This window comes from Fusarium graminearum, chromosome 1, assembly GCF_000240135.3.
Source record: "Fusarium graminearum PH-1 chromosome 1, whole genome shotgun sequence".
Lineage (NCBI taxonomy): Eukaryota > Fungi > Ascomycota > Sordariomycetes > Hypocreales > Nectriaceae > Fusarium > Fusarium graminearum.
The window spans coordinates 2,364,984-2,384,614 of NC_026474.1; the positions used below are offsets into that span (position 1 = coordinate 2,364,984).

Sequence of the window (19,631 nt, forward strand, 5' to 3'; positions counted from 1 at the left end):
GGGGTGCAAGCTGCAAGGTGGGGGAGGGGGAAAATTTTGTCAACTTTTTTTTTCTTACTTGACTTACCTACAAAACTCTCTCATCAACGTTGGCAGCCATGGATTCATCAATTTTGGTCACTGAGTCGAGGAACAAAGGCCCGTTAGGCCCGCTGGTGATCAATGCCCAGCACGCACCATTAGCCCCAGCAGTGCCTAAAGTAACATGGAGGTACTGCGGAGGTATCATGATTCACGAGTGGATATCTGCTCACTAACATCCACACACTGCTACCTCCCGTCCTGTGTTGATGATTGTGACTACCTATTTGTGATCAATTATTTCACCAAATGGGCAATGAAAGACAAAGCATATTCCGTCCTATAGAAACACAAACATAAGTCCTGTCAGAAAAATACAAGAAAGCCGGCAGTCAAGCAGGCTCGGTGAGGTGATATCAACGATTCATTGTGTTAGTATTTGCATGACTCGACAAAGACCAATCACTCAACTCATGTGTAAAGGACAGGCATCATCAAATAAAGAGTGCATTTAATAAGTTACAGGCATATCTCTGACTAGGAACCTTGTGTCGGCAGGCAACACATTTTGCTTCGTAGCCTGCGATAATGCCAATCGGTTAGTCAATGTTTCTAGCCAGCCAGCTGCACCATCATGAAACACTTGTATGTTGACGCAGCCAGTTGCGTGATAATTCTGATATGTCAAACGCCATCTTTCCACAACAGTCAATGCATGCTCCTCAGGTTGCATGCATGATTGTTGTATCGGAGTAATATCAATACCATATCAGATGCGAATCGTCAACTCTACCCCCCTTGGCGAATTATCTCATTGGATAAGTAGGTTATGCTCTGATGTACGTCTATGAATACTGTTACGAATCGGACTCTGCCTATGTAGTATACAGGCTAGAAAACGAAACACGCCAGGATACAGCTCACGGCTGTGTTCTCCATACATGACAATCTCAACCAGGAGCCACAGTCTCCTTACCGCGCGTCCTCTTTCTATAAAAGTCTCGGTAGAACATAAGCCGTAACAGGTCAAGAAATACGGCCAGTCGCCCGGTGCTACTCTGCACACGTCCAGGATGCCCGCTCGTACCATTCAGGTACATTGGTATATTTCGAGATCGCGGGACTAGCTCCAGCCAGCCCAAACATAACCGCCACACAATGGACCCCGTTGAATGACGGTTGGCCCGTATTGGTCCTCGTATGGGCAACAAGACACTGCGCAATCCAGCGCCCTGCGTTTCCTATTTTAAGAAAGCATCACGAGTAAAAATCAGTATTTACAAGAGTCAAAGACTTCATTCAACATTTCATAAAATCCTATACCTTATCCGAACTCACCCGGCCATGTCGATCCTTTGGCTTTTATCGATCCTTAAACCCTGGACAGCCCAAGCATTGATATCCAATTAATTGCTTTACCCCAGTATCGGGCCTGCTACCACTCAAGGTGTCATTGGCATGGCGCTAGAAGTTTTTCCTTCCCTACATTAGCAGATAGATAGTACATGAAGTACATAGACAGACAAGACTTGCTTGGGTCAGAATCGGATAATGCGCGCAGAAGCTAGATAAGCCTCGGAAAGGTAAGAAACAGTACTTACAAATACTAAGAAATAGGCAGGTACTTATTAGAAAGCTCAGTAGAGCTCGTACTAATTAATATCGCACTTCTGCAACTGCGTTCCCAGTAGTGCTTTTGGCACCCAATAATGGACTTCTTTATCCGATTTAACGTAGGCAATCCTCTCCACTTCACAGCTGACATTGACAAGTGAGGAATCTACTATTATTAGATATCACTCATCACAGCTGGTAGTTCAGATACCGCATTGCCCATGGTTGGTTAAGGATAAGTTTTCTAAAATGATGGAAGTCGATCCCAAAAGAGTTGCAAGATCCATCAGTTAAAGAATCTTTGTTGGAAGAGAAATCGGTTCAATTAACCCAACGTTGCCGTTTTAGGCAACTCCCAAGAAGGAGGAAAGAAGCGGTTAGGTAGGCTGCCCTCGTTTGGTTCTTTTGCTCCTTCCCCAGCCACTCTTGGTTCTTTTCGCTTCCCAATATGTAAGTTTGATTTCCGTTCCGGCACATGTCCTGAGGAAGGTGGCATCCATCAGTTCTGAACAGAGCACCTAGGAATGTATTGTCGGGTGCATCAACCCTTTTGTGATTTGGCAAAGCTACAAGTATTTATCGATCTTGTCTTCTTCGTTATCCGTCTGTTTTCGACATCCCTGCTCATTGCTAAGTTAAGCACTCGCCTTCACGTAAAGACTTAAGATTCTTGATGCTGCTTATCAAAGTAATCTCACTAACCCCTCATGTCCTGCTTGTGCTTCAGCAATTTCTAGCTTTAGACACCTTTACATTCTACTACATGCTACTTATTCACCTCGGTGAGGTCTTTTCGCTGTTGCACTACTTGTTTATTGTTAAGCCGCTTGGGACTAACTGAACTATGCACATGCAGCCCAGAAAACGGCCACATTTCTGCAGTAGGGCATACAAAACACTCAGCTCATCAATATCGGACGCCTTGCATCTCGATGAGTCCTCCACAATACAACCCGAACCACTAACGAAGCCAGCCAAGCTTCAAGTTACTGGCTTGGCCTGACTCGTTTGACCGTACATCAAGGTCGTACGTTATAGTTATACTGCCAGGGTAACACGGTTGTGTCTTTTATCATGGTGTACAGTATGCCGATATCGTCTTCTGTTCAGCCTACGGTTTCGTTGGCCATATGCCACTATTACTTATCGAGCATTCAATTCTGACAACGATACAACCTAACCAGACCTTGTTAGTTCTCACCTGTATCCAAAATGCACCTTAACGAATGGAAACAGGGCATATAATGTACATGCTATACTGCTCAGGTACTTTTGGGTTCACGCATACGATGCTGCACCCGCATGATGATATGTGGCTCGACTAGTTAGGCCCTTGCTTCTGGCCACCGTCTATCCAAACGGACCACCTTGGACGACCGCTTCAGCTCGCTGCAAGTCACTGCCGCAAGGTCAAGTAAGGCTCTTTCACTAATGTCAGACCTGTGCAGGTCTGACTAGCGAGCCAGCACATCTGCTACTGCGGCTTCTTCCTTCAGCCCTGATCCCAGCCACCAGGCCCCTTTCCTGAATGCCGTGCAGGAATTTGCTGTGGTTTCTTTGTGCATCTGCAATCGTGCCGCTTCTTAATCCTGTCCCCCAACCGTTTTGGCATGTTTGTCTTATCTGTGGCGGACATCCCGTCAGCCCGCTCTGCAACTATGGGCATCTTATATATGCTGTGCCCCATGTTTCCCCAGCTCTTGATCCAATGTCTTGCATATTTTCCCCTCCAGAAACTGCTGACCGGCTGCTCGTTCACTGCCGCGTCATCCAGCTCTTCCTGTGTCGATTGACCGGCTGTTGATAAGCTCTAACTCTTCACCGCCGTTTGTTGTACTCATTCCACCAAAGGAGACTGGTTCAGTCTTGCATTAGTCGCAGTTGCGTGTTCATTCTTTTGGCGCTTTTGCGGGGGGCTTTGATGCGAGTCTTCGATAAAGGTGTCTCCATCTTTCTCCAGAGGCAATGTCGCCATTTGTGTTGATATATGGGTCTAGTGGTGCTGGTATGACTTTCGTGCAGGCACTAGACCGATGGGATGCATGCAGCAGACTTTTACTTGAGAATCGACCGATGCGACTGGGCCATTTGAATATGTAGCCGTCTTCATTGCAGGTCAAACCTGATGGAGCTGATCGTTTATTCAATATGTTGCTGCCTGCCTGCCTGCTAGCAACTGCCCAGCTTCATGCCATCGCAAATTGCCGGGAGTTATGCCAGTTTGATATGCGACAAAGTTGACACAGCTCAAGTACTCGCAATCAGATGGCTGTAAGAAAGCCGTCTTTGAAACATCAAGCCAACAACTTTGAGTCACAAATAGCGCATCGAAAGGTCATTCAACCAAGAACACAGCATAACAGTTTGTGTATCTTACATAGTACGAGCCAGAGTTGCCAGGACTCAAAACGATCATTATGTCATTGAACAGTTATGTGGTATCTAATGCTAAGTCGAAAATAAAACAAGAACTCTCTAAAAAACGTTCTAACGGGTATCTGCCAGCACAAGCGCTTCTCCGCGGTCTAGGACAGGCCATGCATGCATGTCCTCTGCAAAGGCAACCAAAAATGACAGTTGAGGAAACAAGGATAACAGAAACAATCTCGGAAAAAGCACAGTTTCTCCGTCTAAACCTTTTAGGTTTCGCGGCCACAGTACAATACGCATTAGTCGATAGCTGCACCTCTCGGTAACTTTCCTCGGGCCGTTCCGACCCTCATTCACTTTGTTAGTGGGACATGAACGAGTACCCCTGATTGAACCCCCATGGGACCAAACCAACGTTCATGTTTTGCCACTCAATGAAACTCGAGGCGGATGATTGAAAACAACATGTTTTGCAACACATGCAGCATGACTGCCACACATGTTGGCATCAGCTCCGGCCAGACAGCCAAGTCAAGTTTCCCTTCAAGTCCAACGTCGATCTGGAAGCATATTCGGATGAGTACTCTCACGGCAACACTGGCCACCAACTCGCACGCCCACGTTACGGACGAGGCATAGAATGTGAGCCCAAAATTGTACTCTTCGTCGCCTTCTGTGTCAAAAGCGAAATATGGGTATACGTCTTTGTTGGCGCCAAAATGCAACACCAGAATACTTCCCAGGAATGCAACCATGGAAACATTCTCAGCAAGGAAGCGGATGAAAATATTGCGAGTCTGGAGCTTCTGATACGACCCGAAACTCTGTGCGTTGAGTCCCAGCAGTGTCAGAGTCTTGTGCATGAAAGAAGTCATCATTATAGGCGTGATGACAACAAGGCTTGTTGATGACATGATCTGAAGGGTGATGAACTGTTTTGGTGAACGCAGTCGGGCGTATAGTGCCCGAACGTACATCTGGTAAGTCAACATAAAGTATCTTGAAGGGTGTGTTAGCAGTTGCAAACGTTGACATGTTTGAAAACTAGAGCTTACAGTTTGAAAATCCAACTCAAAGGGTAACTTCCAACGCGTTCACCCTCTCGAATACCAAGAACCCAGCCACTCAAGGCGTCTAAAATATGAACTGTAGCAACCCAGCCGTAAACGTAGACCACTGTTTCCAAGTTGTTGTGTGGTAATGTCCGGAGATAGATCTCAGCATATGCCTCTCCGATCACATAAGCCATGAGACCAATGAAGAGAGCAACGCAGAACCACAAGAAGCGAACAAAGCTGGCTGGTAGCCACCGTCTGCGCATCCTAATGTCTTGGGGCCGCAACTCGGGCTCAACTTGAATTACATCTGTTTCAAACAAATCCGCAGTAACGTTTCGACGTCGACGGTCCCTACCACCGTTAAACGTGTCCGGCTCTCCGGTCCACCATGATGTGGTGAATATTCGTTGAGTTTCTGATAGAGAATGACGGAGACCGATGTGACGTTCATTGGTGGTAAGAATAATGAAGGCGATCGTGACGGGGAGCGCCATGATGATAAAGGTCCAAGAGATCCAGGCTGTGTTGTGAAGGAGAATATCGCGCAAGTCCTCGTTGTAATAAATCGGGATGGGCAAAGCTATGGATAAGATGGCGATGAGTGAAACTGTAACTGGGAAGCCGAGGGATTGTGGCCACCAATTGAGGCTGTAGAGGTTGAAGACTTTTGTGATCCATATAAGAGCTGTCATGTTGTAAAAGCTGTAATAGACGAAGAGAAAGAACCAAAAGTTGACTTGGACTCGTGCAGCTCCATGACCGGGTACCTTACGTCCATCGGGGAGACTATCCTCGTCTCCATCGATAAAGTCCTCATCGGGAATTTTATACTGAGGGAATGGAATAGCGCACCATGCAACAGCCTGACACCGCATTAGTCGAGTCTACTTCATTCACGGTAGCACAACAACATACCAACAAAGCTGGCATCAGCACCAGAAATGCATACCGAGTCCACCACTTATCAACAACCCTCTTTACCGCCGACTGTCTCGGATGAACCCAGATATCCAACACCCACCTTTGCCATGCTCGTTGCCAAATAGTGCGATCGTCCTCGAAGTCATATTCGCTACCGTCCGTGTCCCCGTCGGCATGCGCATCAAAGGCACCGTATCCAAGAATATGCACGCTGCCTCGATTATCAGAGGTAGTCGATAAGAGACCAAGCTGACTGCGCCGACGAGCGACGGCACCCGGGCGAGGAGGAACAGCGCGAAAACGACCTAGGAGAGGGGCCGAGTCGTTTGGACGGACATGCGACTCGGTGCCCTGCGTGAACTGAAAGAAGCTGGGCATGGGATGGAGGAAGGGGGTCGGTGTGATCGTCGTGATGTCGGGCTACATTGAAAGGTCGAGACGTTATTGTCGCGGTTTCGTACAAAGCCTAGTATTGTATGTACCGCACACTGGTCGTTTATGATTTCGATACTCCAAGATTTAGAGACAAAGGAACAAGAACAAAGGGACTGCGTTGAAATGTCGGTCTCGTTAGTGGGAAAGCCGATGTTTTGTCTAAGTGTTAGGCTGGGTAGGTGTTATCCCATAACAGTCTCGCCTGATAAACGGAGCAGGGGTCCAATTCCTGGCATGACGCGCGCTACCCACGTTGAGTGGGCTTCTGTGCAGGGTCCCCCTATGCAGCTCATGTACACTAACTGCACCTCATTTTGAGGAGAACTTCGATCTTATCAGATCAATATTCTCATGCAGAAGAGGATTTGGCCCCTCTCTATAACGCCGGCGTTTCTACCACGCGCTATAAAGATACACCATTGCCGACACTGAAAACACAAAAGAGCCTCAGTAAATACAATATCGATGGATTAACATAAAAGGTATGTAGATTGTTCGAACATCAAATACCGCAGGCAAGTTTTTATTAGCTCGTGGTGAAAAAACGGTGCAGTTGCATTCCCGGGTATTATTACAAAATATAAATACTTAGGCGCCTTAAAATCTCAGCGGCATAAGTTGACAGTTATCCTAACCTTGCTCAGAGGTTGTGCTCAGGCTCTCTACTAATGATCCCTCATCGTGCTCATCAACAAGCACACCGCCAGTAATATCATCCGAAAAGGCCACCGTCTTAGCCGAAGCATGCTTCGCAGAAGGTTCTATCAAATCACCACTCCAGGGCTTGCATTCTTTGACATGCTCACCACATCGCAGACAGGTCCAGCCCTCACCTTCTTCCCTCTCCAGGCGAGTAGCCAAGCACACAAAACAGTATACGCACCCACAAGGAATTGTTTCATATGGGTTGGTTATGTCTGTCTGCGCCGAGCCAACAACACCGCTGGACGCTGCTGCTGCCATGACCTCGTTCTCCGAAGTCGCATTATTTTGGTCCTGATAGCAAATCGCGCACGTTCTCTCTGGGAGGAATGCGTACTCGCCATTGGCCTTGCCCTCTTCCTGTGGTCCCGTCCTGATAATGTCTTTTGTTTTTCGCCAGGTCCTGGTGAGCCAACGTCGCCATCGCTGAATGCCTATCAGGGGCAGCACGAAAAGCAAAAACTCGGTGAACGCATGCCAAACAAGCTGACGATTGAGATACTCAAATGAAACCTCTCGGCTTACTTGGCTTGTGGGTGGCGCAAGTCTCATTCTCAGGATTCTGTCGAGAAGCGTTCGATATCGTCCGTGCAGTAGAAAAACAAGAAATGAGACACAAGCAGCAGCTGAGTGGACAGTTGATATAGCCGAAGTGAATTTCGAGAGTCGCTTCAGCCGCGGGCTTGGCTCATCATAGCCATCATCGTGTTCCAGAAGCCAATCTTCCCACCTCGTCCAAGCATAGTTTCCAAAAACTGTGACCAGACCGTAAAGTGATTTTTGAACCTTTGAGGGTGCCTTGAGGATAAGGCCATCATTCCTGGCGTCGGTGTATTTGAGGTTTTGAAGAGCCGCACCGTATGTCGCATCGTGATCCCAGACAGTAAGCTTAAAGAGGACAGCTCTTAGTGCCAACATAATTTCAGCCGACCAGTCATCATGCAGGTGCCCTCCGCCAAAATACTTTAGGCCTTCAGAAACCTGGTCTTTGAGGATGTCCAACAACTCTATATCGAGCAATTCGGCGTCAACTTGTCCTACTCGAAATGCGGGGCGCGTGCCCTCCCTAGTTGACACGGCGTCCCAAGCAGATCCGATGCGATTTAAGGGGTATGGTAAGCGCTCGAGGTTGGCTCTGGGTCGAGACGCTTGCCGCTGTGCAGCGATGCGAGCAACAGCTTCGGCCTCGCGGGTTTGGCGACGCGCGGCGACGCGGCGCTGTGCTTGTGCGAAGCTTGTGTCAGTCATTTGACTTTATGCATAGAAAGGACCGTTGGAGGCGGGTTAATTAGCTACTGAATTTATCGGTCGGTTGGCAGTCGGACGGTTGGTGTGAGGTTCGTTGTATGTTTAAGCAAAAAGGAAGCGCGCCGCACCTCGGCGCATCGTATCGCATCTGGGGTTAGGCGGACCCATGACGACAAGGTCGGGGTCTCTCGTCCGGGGTTGTCCAACAGAAGCCGAGGTGTTACAGTGCCTGATCGGCAACTTTACCGTGCCATATCCTCTTTTGCCTAGGTACAGCACAATAGTCTACATAATCCCTGGAGGGACCTGTCTTACTTGCTTTGCTCACCTTCATGTGAGTCGATCCCCATCAGTCTTAGCTTATTCTTGTATCACTCTCCTGTCTGCAGCCGGCTCCCCGTTTCTCCCTCACTCCTTCCTTCGAGGACTGTTTCGGACCGGACCCGCTTTGGCATTTGCCAATGAGCGTTTGGGCTTGAGACTGAATCTGAATAGTGAATGTTATCCCTTGACAACAACATCGAGCCATGGTATACAGTACAGTCAGTGCGTGTTCAAACTACAAACAGGGGCCTCAGCCATCTCCGATGGCTTGCATGCACAAGTATGTCCCGCCCCGAGTGGTTGCTTCTGCTGGGCTGCTGGGCTGCTGGGCTGCTCAGACTACCTACCTCACGCAACACCTCTGATAGTGGCATCAAACAGGACAGATAAAATCAAAGACTTGTCTCGGAAAGGATGCCCCGGCACTAAACAACAACTCCTGCTCAGTTCTTTCTTGGTCCAGTGGTAACGGTATTTCGATGTACCAGGGGTGGATAATTCATGCTCGCGGGCATTCTTGGCTCTCGCGGACAATAAGGAAATGCAAAGACAGACCAACAACTTGATACTACTTTCCAAGGCCCATTTATATTTACTTGCATGGGTACCATGTCTACTCATATTGACAAACCAACATGGAGATGTAGCTGGACGTTTCTGTTAGATCTTGTACTGCCTATTCCCTGACCGGGAAGTGAGATCCACGCGCCACATACCGGCCAGCCAACACCACTGGGTGACAAGTCGGCATTGTAGCATTGTTTGAGATTGTATCTAACCCAGGTTTCATTCTCCCAATCATAGTGTAACGAGAGATTTGCTTTTGTTCGGTCCTGGCGATCAGCTCTCGTGTGCCACTCATATTGTTGCCCAGTATCGTTTATTCGTATTGAACTCCCTTTGGTACCAGCCGTGCTCCCATTTTCATATATTTGGGCTGTCTCTTCCATATATATATCGTGTATGCATAGCTTCCATGGCACTGGCACTTGACACAGACCTGTGCCCATTGTTGGTTCCAGGCAAACAATCCCAATTTGGTACCAAGAGGCACCCTCCATCGAATCCGACCCGCAGATTGGGTCCCTCTGTAGGCAATTACCAACAGATCCAAGGACTTGAGGATCCAAAATTCCTTCCTCGCCGTTCACTCACGAGACCCAATATGTCCGTCTGTCAGACAATGGCAGATTCATCGCAAGACGACATTTCAGGCCGGGCTGAGCTCGACTCAGGTCAGAAGCGAAACCGACCAGAACGTTCGAATGCGAAGGTTCGTGCTTCCATTGCTTGCGTCCCTTGCCGCAGTAAGCACACGAAGTGCGATGGGTTCATACCCTCTTGTACACGCTGCAAAGAGGAGGGGAAACGATGTCACTACGTCAGTTCACGGCGAGGAATCCGCGATCCGAAGAAACGCAACATGATCAGAGATGAGGTCTCGATGACCGATCAAGACGACACAACAGAAAGCACACCTTCTCCCAATCTTTCAAGTCTCCATCATCCCCTTCGCAATGCACTTGATTTGTATTATGCCAACTTTCACCTCGCTCACTCCTGGGCCCCGCCGAAACGAATCTTGGAACGGCTTTTAGAAGAAGGCCTGAACGACATGCAATTTCTCGAAGCCACCATTGCTTATATTGCATCTCGGTACTCCCTGGTAGACACTGTATCGCTCTGGGAGCGAGTTTACAAGATGTCGCACGAAGAACTTACTCCGACGCTCTGGAATGTGCAAGCACTGCTGTCCCTGTCCATCGCTTCATTCAGTGAGCGAGACAACTTCTATCCCTCTCTGTTTAATCGTGCCCGCGGACTTGCACTCGTTCTCGACCTTCGACCCAAGGCATATGCCGATCAGAGAGATGGACCTTACATAGCTGAGTCATGCCGTCGAACGTATTGGGGATTATTCGTTCACGAGATGTTGCTGAGTATGAGGGATGACCCAATGCATTCGTCTCTCTGCCCACCTAAGTCTACTGGGAGCATAGAAATTCCATGCGAGGAATGGGAATATGAGTCTGGCGTAATTATACCTACTACTGGTGACAATACAGTGCTAACTCGCAAATAGAAATTTCCTGCTCAAGTGCCCCTTGCAGAGTATGGTCACTTAGGCGCGTCCTGTGGTCAATCTTCCTGGGCCTGCTTTGTCAATCTAATACGCATATACGACCGCTGCGTGGCTCAATTTCTCCACACAAGCCCGTGGGACACAAGCTTCAGTGCATTAGAAGATGCAAGCCAACGTATCGATCGGTGGCGGAACACAATCGAGGGCTCGAAAATGGAATGGGTGGATGAGGACGGAACGGTGGATATGATACTTTATTCTGCTGTAAGCTCTTAATCTATTCGATGGTCAAATCAGCTACTTACAATTTTCCTTGCAGTTAATAGTCTCCTATGAGTACGTGGACTTCGAAATCCTAAAGATACCCAATCTCAACTAACCCCTCTGCAGTCTCCAGATTCGAATGCAGCGTCACTTTTATGATATTCAAAAGTTCGCTAACGGGGAGCACCCGAATCCCTATATACCTCGCCTGCACGAAGGTGTTCCTGTGGAGTTTGATCCCTCACTGTCGTCCATTCTTCAAGCAGCACCGCTACGCCTAGTATCACTCTTCAATCATGTCTTGCCAAAGAAAATATCTCCTTCATGCATACCATGCCTGGATCGGGCTGCCAGGCTTCTTAACGAACAGTCGTATTATAGACACAAGGTTGACTTCTTCTCAAGTATCCTTAGGAAAGCTGGCGAGCATTGGTCCATGTCGAAAAGGATCTCGGAATATCTAGAGCAAACACCAACGGGTGCTGATAATGGCACTTCGCATGCAACTCAATTGCCAACTTTGACAGCGAACACCAGCGCAGTTGCATATGCTGTACCACAGGCAGACAATCCCCATGGGATTCCGTCAACAACAGGATATTGGTCAGGAGTGACTCCACAGTCCGTGAGAGACATGTTGCACTTTATGGATTGGCCAGAGCAAAGCTTCGGTGGCAGTTCAATGCCATATGTTTTGCCCACCACTACAGCAGAGTCATTTCAAAGTCTCGATGTCGATGCAGGCAGCTCAGGGGAACAGTCTCCACATGTGAAGACCGAGAGACATTGGACATAGAGAGAATAGAGGGGGGGGGGGAGTACGAGGGAATTGGAAGTGTGTTTGGTGCTTGGCTGTGTGTTACAAGTATATAAATGTTTACCTAGACTGTGCTTCAGTAGTCTAACTGAGTTGTTTCGTTGTGTGTTGACATGAGCAGCGGAGTATTTGACTGACAGTGTGTAATCTACGAGAATGCGGTGAGTGTTGTTCGACTTACAGAGAGATAGTAGGCAGTCAGAGAGCCATACTTATCTGATTAATTAAAGTCCAAAGTTAATGACTCACTTTATTAAAGGCTATCTATATTAGGTTGACACCCAAGAGTTAGTCCCTGATTGGATTAAGTGACGTTTGTTTAAGATCGTGACCGTTATTTGATACCCTAGACCGAGAGAGACAGACCACGAGGTCTTGGTCAGACTAACAATAAAGCTAAGGCAGCTTAAGCAATATACAAGGGTACCTAGCTTGCTGCCTCGACCCGTTCCCCACCAAGACTCGGCAGTACCCAGTGACCTCACCTTTAACTCTTCGCCTTCTCTGCTACCCTCCCTCTTGCATCACTCAACACGATAACATTAGCCTCATTTTAACCCCCCGTTCACAAACAACGCACACTCTTCTTTTTCTTGCGTGAAAATATTATCTTGTAACCAAATGACTCATTGCTTCTAAACCCTTGGCCCGCATTGCTTTAACGACATCACTCAGCTATTCACGCTTCAGAAACTAGGCGCATATAGTTGCTGGAAGCTCCAATTAAAAACACGACATTTCCACCAAGCATCATACATATCTGATGCCAATAGACATTACTCTCAAACGATATCTGATTTGAGGCGACGCTCCAGTGACGCGCGCTCGTGTACGACTCGACTGTACTCGAGGTTTGGTGGTGGACAACAATGGTATCTTCGCGCCAACGTGAGCTTCGACCAGAAGACTCGTGGCGCTTTGTCGAAGGCGAGAACGACAGTTTCGATACGAGTATCCTTCCATCGCTTGGGGAATCATCACCGCCCAACTCTTCTGGAAACTTCCCTTCCCAGCCCTTCTCCCAAGGCAGCATCAGCTTCGCATCGCAGGACAGCATTCGCGACTTTGGCGCAGACGCCGACGACGAGCAAGTCATCCTCCGAGAACCATTCCGACCAAGTCTTTCCCGTGCCAGTGTTAGCGCAAACGGAGAACGAGTCTTCAGAACGCCTGACCCGGAGTTCCACATGCCTCGTTTAGATGCTTCACTTGAAGGAAGTGCTAGGAGCGAGCGCACGATAAGGGGCTTGGGAATAGGATACGGCGGCGACGAGGGTGTAAGAAGGAGGGGAAACCCATCGGCATCGGCTTCAGCACAGCAGCAGAGAATGGCCCGAGCGAGATACGATGCCGAAGACGAGTATTACCGGGGGCAACGTCGCGATGAAGCGCCTCCTGCGGTTGGTAGACAATTTGCCCAAAATATTCCTACGGCGATTTACAACACGCTCGGCTGGTTTCTCAATGTCATCGGTCTCGCATTTCGCTATGCGCAGAAACCCTTCGCAATTCTTTTGTCAATCTACCTCTGCTTTGGTGGTCTCATCATTGCTCAGAACATGGCAACTCGCTCCATCGCTGCATCTCTCTCACCCGTTTGCCGTATCCCAGGCGCATCCATCCTCAATCTTCCATTTTGCCCGTCTCCAGACGCCATTGTGCCACCAGGTGGCGATGTCGAGTTCGATGATCTCATGAGTGTGCAATCCAAATTCGAGCAAGTCCTCGAGAAAAGCTCAGATGGAGTTTCCTTGCCTTTTGAGATGAAACGTTCAGAAACGGCTATCCGTGATCTCCGCAGCTTGGTGCGACATAGTGAGCTGCAGGCTCGCGATGAACTTCTCTTCGAGTTCGACGGCTATGTGGATACAGCGCGGCAAACAGCAGCCGACTTGCAAAAGTTCAACACCCATGTTGGTTCAGCCGTCGACGCTGTCATAAGCATCAATCGCTGGACGTCTCGCTATCTCGATACTCTGGCCCCTGAAGCCGATGACGCGCACTCGCTATCCTTGCCCTCTCCTATCTTCGGCTGGGCCTCGTGGCTCTTTCACCCTTTTCAGCCAACTACTGAACACATCTTTAACGAGCGCGTTCTTCTTGACAAGTATATCGAGCACACAGCTCTAGTTTCGGACCGCATTTCAACCCTGATACTTGAAGCGCAAGCTGTTTTACGTCTGCTCACCAAAGCTGAGGACCACCTTATGCTTATCTATGATATCAGCTCGCGTTCTTCTGCCGATACAGCATCTCGCCGCGAGAATGTACTATGGAACATCTGGACACTTGTCGGCGCAAATTCGAACCAACTCAACAGCCTTTCACGCCAGCTTGCTCTCTTGCGCCAGGTTGACGCACAGCGCTCTTCAGCAGTTGCACAGGTCAACGCGCTCATTCTTGAATTAGAGAGTATCCAGGCTGGTCTTGGAGACCTTCGTGACCGAGTGGCTGAGCCCGAAGTGCTGCGCAACGGTATTGGAGGGGGTCCCCCAATTCCTCTCAGTGTCCATATCGAAACTATCGACCGAGGAGTTGAGCGTCTTGAGGATGCGAGGAGCAGGATCCGCGCTGCTGAAAATGATCGTGTACGGGATGCACTGGCCCGAGGAGGAGTGCGCAATGAGCCGTTACTGGAGGGGCAAGGGAGATGACGCTGAAAGGGCTGAGAAGCATCCACGCCCAAGTCTAAAAACAGCGAGAATTGGACTATCATTTTGTGTAGGGCGTTCTGGGCGTACTTAGAATGGCGACTCTTGAGAAATAGGCCAAACATGTAATGCAGTTAGGCGGGTACAATGGTAGTTGACTACCGAGATAAACTATATTTCGTTTTAATACAAGGACGTTTATCTTTTCTTTCCAAGTTAATCTGTTATCGTTTGTATATTCTTTGTATGGGTATGTCTTTCTTTATTGACGATGCCTTGATTCCTCACAGGCTTTCCAGCCACTGTCTTGATGATGTTGCTTCACCTAGATTGAAAACCTTTTCTCGTAGCAATGGACATAGCCGACGGGCCATTGCGAGCCCGCCTTCCTACGGCGGACTATGGCCCTGATTGCATGCATATATATAAATCTCATAAACCGAGCCAACGCCTCATTAATGCCTACCCAATGCACCAATAAATCTTAGTAATAGTCGTGAAAAACAATTGCCGTCCATGGTATCAGCCCATATCCCTAAAACCCCGCTCATGACACAAAACGCCGAAAAGCCATGTCCATCCAATAAATGCAACATGAGTTGTCGCCGAAATTTAAAACACTCCAAGCTGGGTTAGAAATAGCCAGGAAAAACCTTGGAAAGAGCTCGCAGCCCTGAGTATCATGTTAGTTTGTGAAGGCATTGTAGTATCTGGGTTTGACTTACAGATTGCCCTTTGGGAATCGGGGTCGTCAAAGGGTGCGTTCTTGGCTGCAATTTCGCGCATACGCTGTCGAGCAAAGGAAGACGGGCTGCCACGTCGTGGTGTTGGCTCTGTACTCAGCTCCGAATTTTCTGGCTGTGTTGGAAGCATATTCAGACGCTTGGGCTTGGCTCTTCTCGTTCTCGGAGTCGTAGTTGGGGCGGGCGGACGGATGTTCGATTCTTGCTCAGGCTGTGCAGCGGGACCAATGGGTGGGGATTGTCTCTCCGTTCCTTCTTGCGTTTCCGTTGTAGCCGGTTCTGCGGCAGGTCGTCGTATAAATGTCGGAAGTTTCAAAGAAACCAAGGGTGCCGAGGGGGGCCTTGAGGGCGACGACGAAGTCCGGAATAGTCGTTTACCCCAGTCCTTCATCTTGGTGTTATCGCCTTCCTCGGAAAGATCCTCGAGATCAACTGTTTGGTGTAATTTGATAAGGGCACGCTCTGGGCGAGCCAGAGCATTCGTGATTTTAGGACTGTAGCCTGTTGCGTTACATTGAATGTTGGCACATTGGACAGAGGGAACTGTTTTTCGACAGGAACTGGTCAATACATTCCGGATGGAATATGTGCCCGCATGAAAGCTCTTGAATGATGGTCACTCGATGTTCAAAATTGGTTAGGCATATGTGGCAAGCTGGGTATGGAAGTTGGTGGCAGCATTGTCGCCAGTTGCTCCAATTCCAGATCGTTTGCTTCGGACGCTGACACCGGATCGAACGCTTTGTTGATCGAACCCTCGATGACTTCGATGACGGCGTGTCGATGAAGGCGTCGGGGGCGGTGCCACCGATTCGGGATCCGCGTTGTATGTGAATAATGGGAAACTATTGATATGGGTGGTGGGTATTGTAAGGCGTTTTATACCCATGGCCTCAAGATCGACTTCGCCAGACTCGACCCTTTTCCGGAGTGATATGCGGCGCCGCCTCTGCACCAGGTGCATAGTTATCGATACGAACGCAAATATAGCCAGTAAAGCACCAATAACTATAAGAAAGAAAGCCCAGAGTGGAGGAATATTTGATTCGTCCTCAACGGATAGTTCGGTCCAAATACGGACATAATCTCTCGGGTTTGGGCCGTAAATCGTGCTTATGTTCTCGCCGTAAGGAATGTCGTCCACACTGCCGGAATAATAACTAAGCTGCTTCATCATATTTTGACCTTCTTGGCCAGAAATGGCATATATGGGATACTTGTTAGCGGTCATCCAAGCTCCGCCGTCCTCCAGGTTCCAAACAGGCGAGTCGGCATCTTGAGGCTGATTCGATGAATTGTTGGGTTTGTAGAAGATAAAAGCGCGAATGGGGTCGAGACGCGCAGAAGCGAGGTAAGACAAGGTACAGTCGATGCTGAACCAAGGGGCGAGAGCGATGAGGTTGTAATTTTGAGGGGGGAGGTTGCTTCGACGGGTGACATTTCGAGGGATGAATTGGTACTGTAATTGGTCGCACTCGCGGTTGTTGTCGAGATCGGGGACGTACAGAAGGCCGTTGATGAGGCCGTTACTTGCATCGGGATTCGTGGTGGTAAGGGTCGTGATGTTGGTGGAGATGCGCTCCTTATATGCTATGTCGGACTGTTTTTATTTGGTAAGTCCAAGTCACATTGACAATAAAGTTACCTCTGCACAGTTGGAGTCGCAAAGTTCCGGAAAGGAAGGTAAACGCACTGAGAGAGCCGTAAGGTTTCGGATGATTGTAGACGGAACCGTACTTGCGCCGCTCCATACTGGATTACTGAACAGGAGGCTAGCAAGCTTGGTCAGCGATGTTCATGGTTGTAGTAAAAATGCAAAATGATGCCGTCTAATACGAAGTTCGTGCCGGACGATGGATGTCATTGTTTGCTGAGGTGATACGAGTGGGGGTTTTAGGCGGCGTAGTCGTGCTTGTCACGCCAGCAAACGGTTTTGACGACAATGGCCACGAGGGTGAACGACATGGCGGATGAACGGAATAGATAATAAAGTGAAAGACGTACACGACATTTCGTATCTCGGTGAGCGCTAGACGATTTGATGTCAGTTCGTGAAATGCCAAGACTGGGGTATGATGCGAGGCTCTTGGCCTCGAACCCGCAGGAGCGGATGAGGAACAGGAACAGGAACAGGAACAGGAACAGAAAGGAACAGACACCCTGCGGGAAGAGCAAGCAAGGTACGTATTGAAGAGATAACCGTAACGCAAGGAGTTGAGAAGGGAAGAAGCGAGTGAAGTCGGGTTGAACAAATGAAATGAAGAACTTACACATGCTTCTACAACATATTCAATCATGGAATCGTAGGCATGATAGGGCGTGCACCAGAGGCGCAAAAAAAGTCGAGTGACGCGATCCTGCGGATGTGAGGCTGTAAAGATGAGAATCGGTCTGAGTAGATTGAAAAAAGTTGGGTCGAATCTGAAACCAAAACTCAAGTTGAGAATAATAAGAATGAGTGAAAAAGCAGGAGCGAACGAGTTGGCGTTTCTGGGGGAGAAAGAGCAAAGAATCAAGCGAGAGTAATGTGGACTTGGAAACCAGGTCGGAGCGTGGAATTGGCCCGGATGCTGAATTGTGGCTGCCGTTTCCGCTGGGAAGAAAGCAGGAAGTGCAGGAAGGAGGAGAGGGAATAGTAGCAGTAACAGTAGCGGGTGTGAATGGGATGGGACGGTCGGCTTGTGGAGAATGGAGAATGCAGGAGACGCAATAATACGAAAGGGAGAAAGCGCGGGTGAGCGTTTTTGGGGGGGTGACGAATTGAGTTGGGCTTGACCTGATTGCCGATTTTCTCTACAGGGGGTATCGGAAAACTTAACTTTTCAGCTTATATTGCAAAAAATAAATGAGCAGAGGACTCGGCTCCGAAAATGTCAGGCTGACTAGATTATTTCGGCTGTTTTGCTCCGAACAGTCAAGTTTTATTTTTATTTCTTAAACGCCCTGATGCCTAAGTAGCACAGCAGGTGGAAAGAGAGGGGAGGGGCAGGGGGGGCTACACTGGGAACCTGGATTCGATGGATTGCGCTTCCAGCGTTATACTGGGGTTGACAGTGGAATGGACGAATGAGTGAGCGATTTGGGCAGGTTCGTTGGTGGCGCGTTTCGAGTTGGAGGTGTGAAAACCAGAGGGGAGTGAGTATAGGCTGTGTAAATGACATTTTATGCAGGGACTATCAATTGACGAGATATGAACAATCAAGCAACCATAAATTCCTCGTCACATATCCAAAAACCATTGCATAACAAGAAGACACAGAACGGTGCTGTCAACAATCCAACACCATTCAAATAAGGAAATTCGGACATGATGCTCCATGCGCACTAAAACGATGCGATTTGAGACCTACACCAAAGGCGCCAGGGCTAGAGAATCGGGGGCCACGATACGCATCGACCAGAGCAACTTAAAGCTTAGCTTTATTTCTGAGTTGCAGGAACAGCAACAAGCAGCGAGTCAAGAAACAAGCCATGGCGATGGCGTCGGAAGCTTTTATGCCAAGCCGGCAATCTTTGGATGAACCGAACATCTGGTAACTTGGAGTTGCGTGCCTTTATTCTCTGGTATGTAGAATTTTCGAGCAACACTACCTAATTGACTTTGCTAGAGATACTCAGCTCCATGTCTGAGATCATAATTTGTCACAGATGAGCGGCATGGAACCAAAGCCGGAAATAACATCGGCGCAGATAAGGTCTAGCCAGCTAATGAAAGAAAGGCTGTCATTCCAGTAGCTGCCTGCTTAGTGCCGTCCACAACTGCGCATTCGTCGCCTTTGATAGACACAAAATGAGAGTCCACGTTATGAATGCCGATCTCACGAATAGCACAAGTATGAAAGCAAAAGTACTCGTTACACCAACGCAGTCAGCATTATGTAGTTAGTTGATCTCTCCTCTCGCAAACAGTCAAGATTGGCCCGTCCACTTCCCCACAGTCCAAAAGCTTGTTGGTCAAGACTTGTACGTATTAGGACGGATGGCCCGCAAAAGAAGTCCTTTTATATCCCACGGTCAAGGTTAGGGATGCTACGCTGTTACTCTACTCAATCTTGATCATCAGAAGGATCGAAGGGTTCTCACCGTTACTTATCCGTGATTCTTCTAGTAATCAATGGCCAAGGTTGAAAATCTGATTGAGACATTAGAGACTTACTAGGGAATCGGATATCTCCATCCATGGCTTTAGTGACAAGGCTCATCGCTGTTGGCCAGATAAACTCAGTATCCCTTTTCAGGGCACTAAAACAACAGATGGAAGCTCCGGGATGTTTTCAAGTGATGCTTTTTTACCTCTCGGCTCTTGCCTAGGGAGCCAGCCAAGCTTCTTGATCAAAGCTTGTTGTGCTCAACACGTTTAGACGTTTTAACCTCTCCACC

General features: G+C 48.5%; 5 protein-coding genes across 5 annotated transcripts; 2 read left to right on the forward strand and 3 right to left on the reverse strand.

Moving 5' to 3' along the window:
• Nucleotides 1-4,125: 4,125 nt before the first annotated feature.
• On the reverse strand, nt 4,126-6,362 carry FGSG_00723 (uncharacterized protein; the record flags this gene model as incomplete). The annotated part of the gene is made up of 3 exons (XM_011318128.1): nt 4,126-5,004; nt 5,061-5,926; nt 5,979-6,362. 3 exons carry the CDS (start codon nt 6,360-6,362, stop codon nt 4,437-4,439), a joined length of 1,818 nt encoding a protein of 605 aa, XP_011316430.1. The 3' UTR covers nt 4,126-4,436.
• Nucleotides 6,363-7,047: 685 nt separating this feature from the next.
• FGSG_00724 (peroxisomal biogenesis factor 2) lies at nt 7,048-8,424 on the reverse strand. Its single transcript, XM_011318129.1, has one exon. The coding sequence runs from the start codon at nt 8,367-8,369 to the stop codon at nt 7,050-7,052; it is 1,320 nt and encodes a 439-aa protein (XP_011316431.1). The 5' UTR covers nt 8,370-8,424; the 3' UTR covers nt 7,048-7,049.
• A 1,434-nt stretch (nt 8,425-9,858) lies between these two features.
• Nucleotides 9,859-11,836, forward strand: FGSG_00725 (uncharacterized protein; the record flags this gene model as incomplete). Its single annotated transcript, XM_011318130.1, has 4 exons — nt 9,859-10,728; nt 10,777-11,040; nt 11,096-11,112; nt 11,167-11,836. The coding sequence occupies 4 exons, from the start codon at nt 9,859-9,861 to the stop codon at nt 11,834-11,836; spliced, it is 1,821 nt and encodes a 606-aa protein (XP_011316432.1).
• Nucleotides 11,837-12,726: 890 nt separating this feature from the next.
• Nucleotides 12,727-14,511, forward strand: FGSG_00726 (uncharacterized protein; the record flags this gene model as incomplete). The annotated part of the gene is made up of 1 exon (XM_011318131.1): nt 12,727-14,511. The coding sequence occupies one exon, from the start codon at nt 12,727-12,729 to the stop codon at nt 14,509-14,511; it is 1,785 nt and encodes a 594-aa protein (XP_011316433.1).
• A 225-nt stretch (nt 14,512-14,736) lies between these two features.
• On the reverse strand, nt 14,737-17,683 carry FGSG_00727 (uncharacterized protein). Its single transcript, XM_011318132.1, has 5 exons — nt 17,522-17,683; nt 17,256-17,280; nt 16,945-17,023; nt 15,234-16,851; nt 14,737-15,181 (listed from the first exon to the last, which is right to left on the reverse strand). The coding sequence occupies exons 1-4, from the start codon at nt 17,523-17,525 to the stop codon at nt 15,889-15,891; spliced, it is 1,071 nt and encodes a 356-aa protein (XP_011316434.1). The 5' UTR covers nt 17,526-17,683; the 3' UTR covers nt 14,737-15,181; nt 15,234-15,888.
• Nucleotides 17,684-19,631: the final 1,948 nt, after the last annotated feature.

What these genes read in the sequence shown, in the direction of transcription:
- FGSG_00724 (XM_011318129.1), bottom strand. Translation starts at nt 8,369, where the DNA reads ATGACTGACACAAGCTTCGCACAAGCACAGCGCCGCGTCGCCGCGCGT.
- FGSG_00727 (XM_011318132.1), bottom strand. An exon ending in ACCGAGATACGAAATGTCGT is followed by an intron (nt 17,024 to 17,255) that starts GTACGTCTTTCA and finishes CAAGCTTGCTAG; the next exon opens with CCTCCTGTTCAGTAATCCAG. An exon ending in GAAACCTTACGGCTCTCTCA is followed by an intron (nt 16,852 to 16,944) that starts GTGCGTTTACCT and finishes AAATAAAAACAG; the next exon opens with TCCGACATAGCATATAAGGA.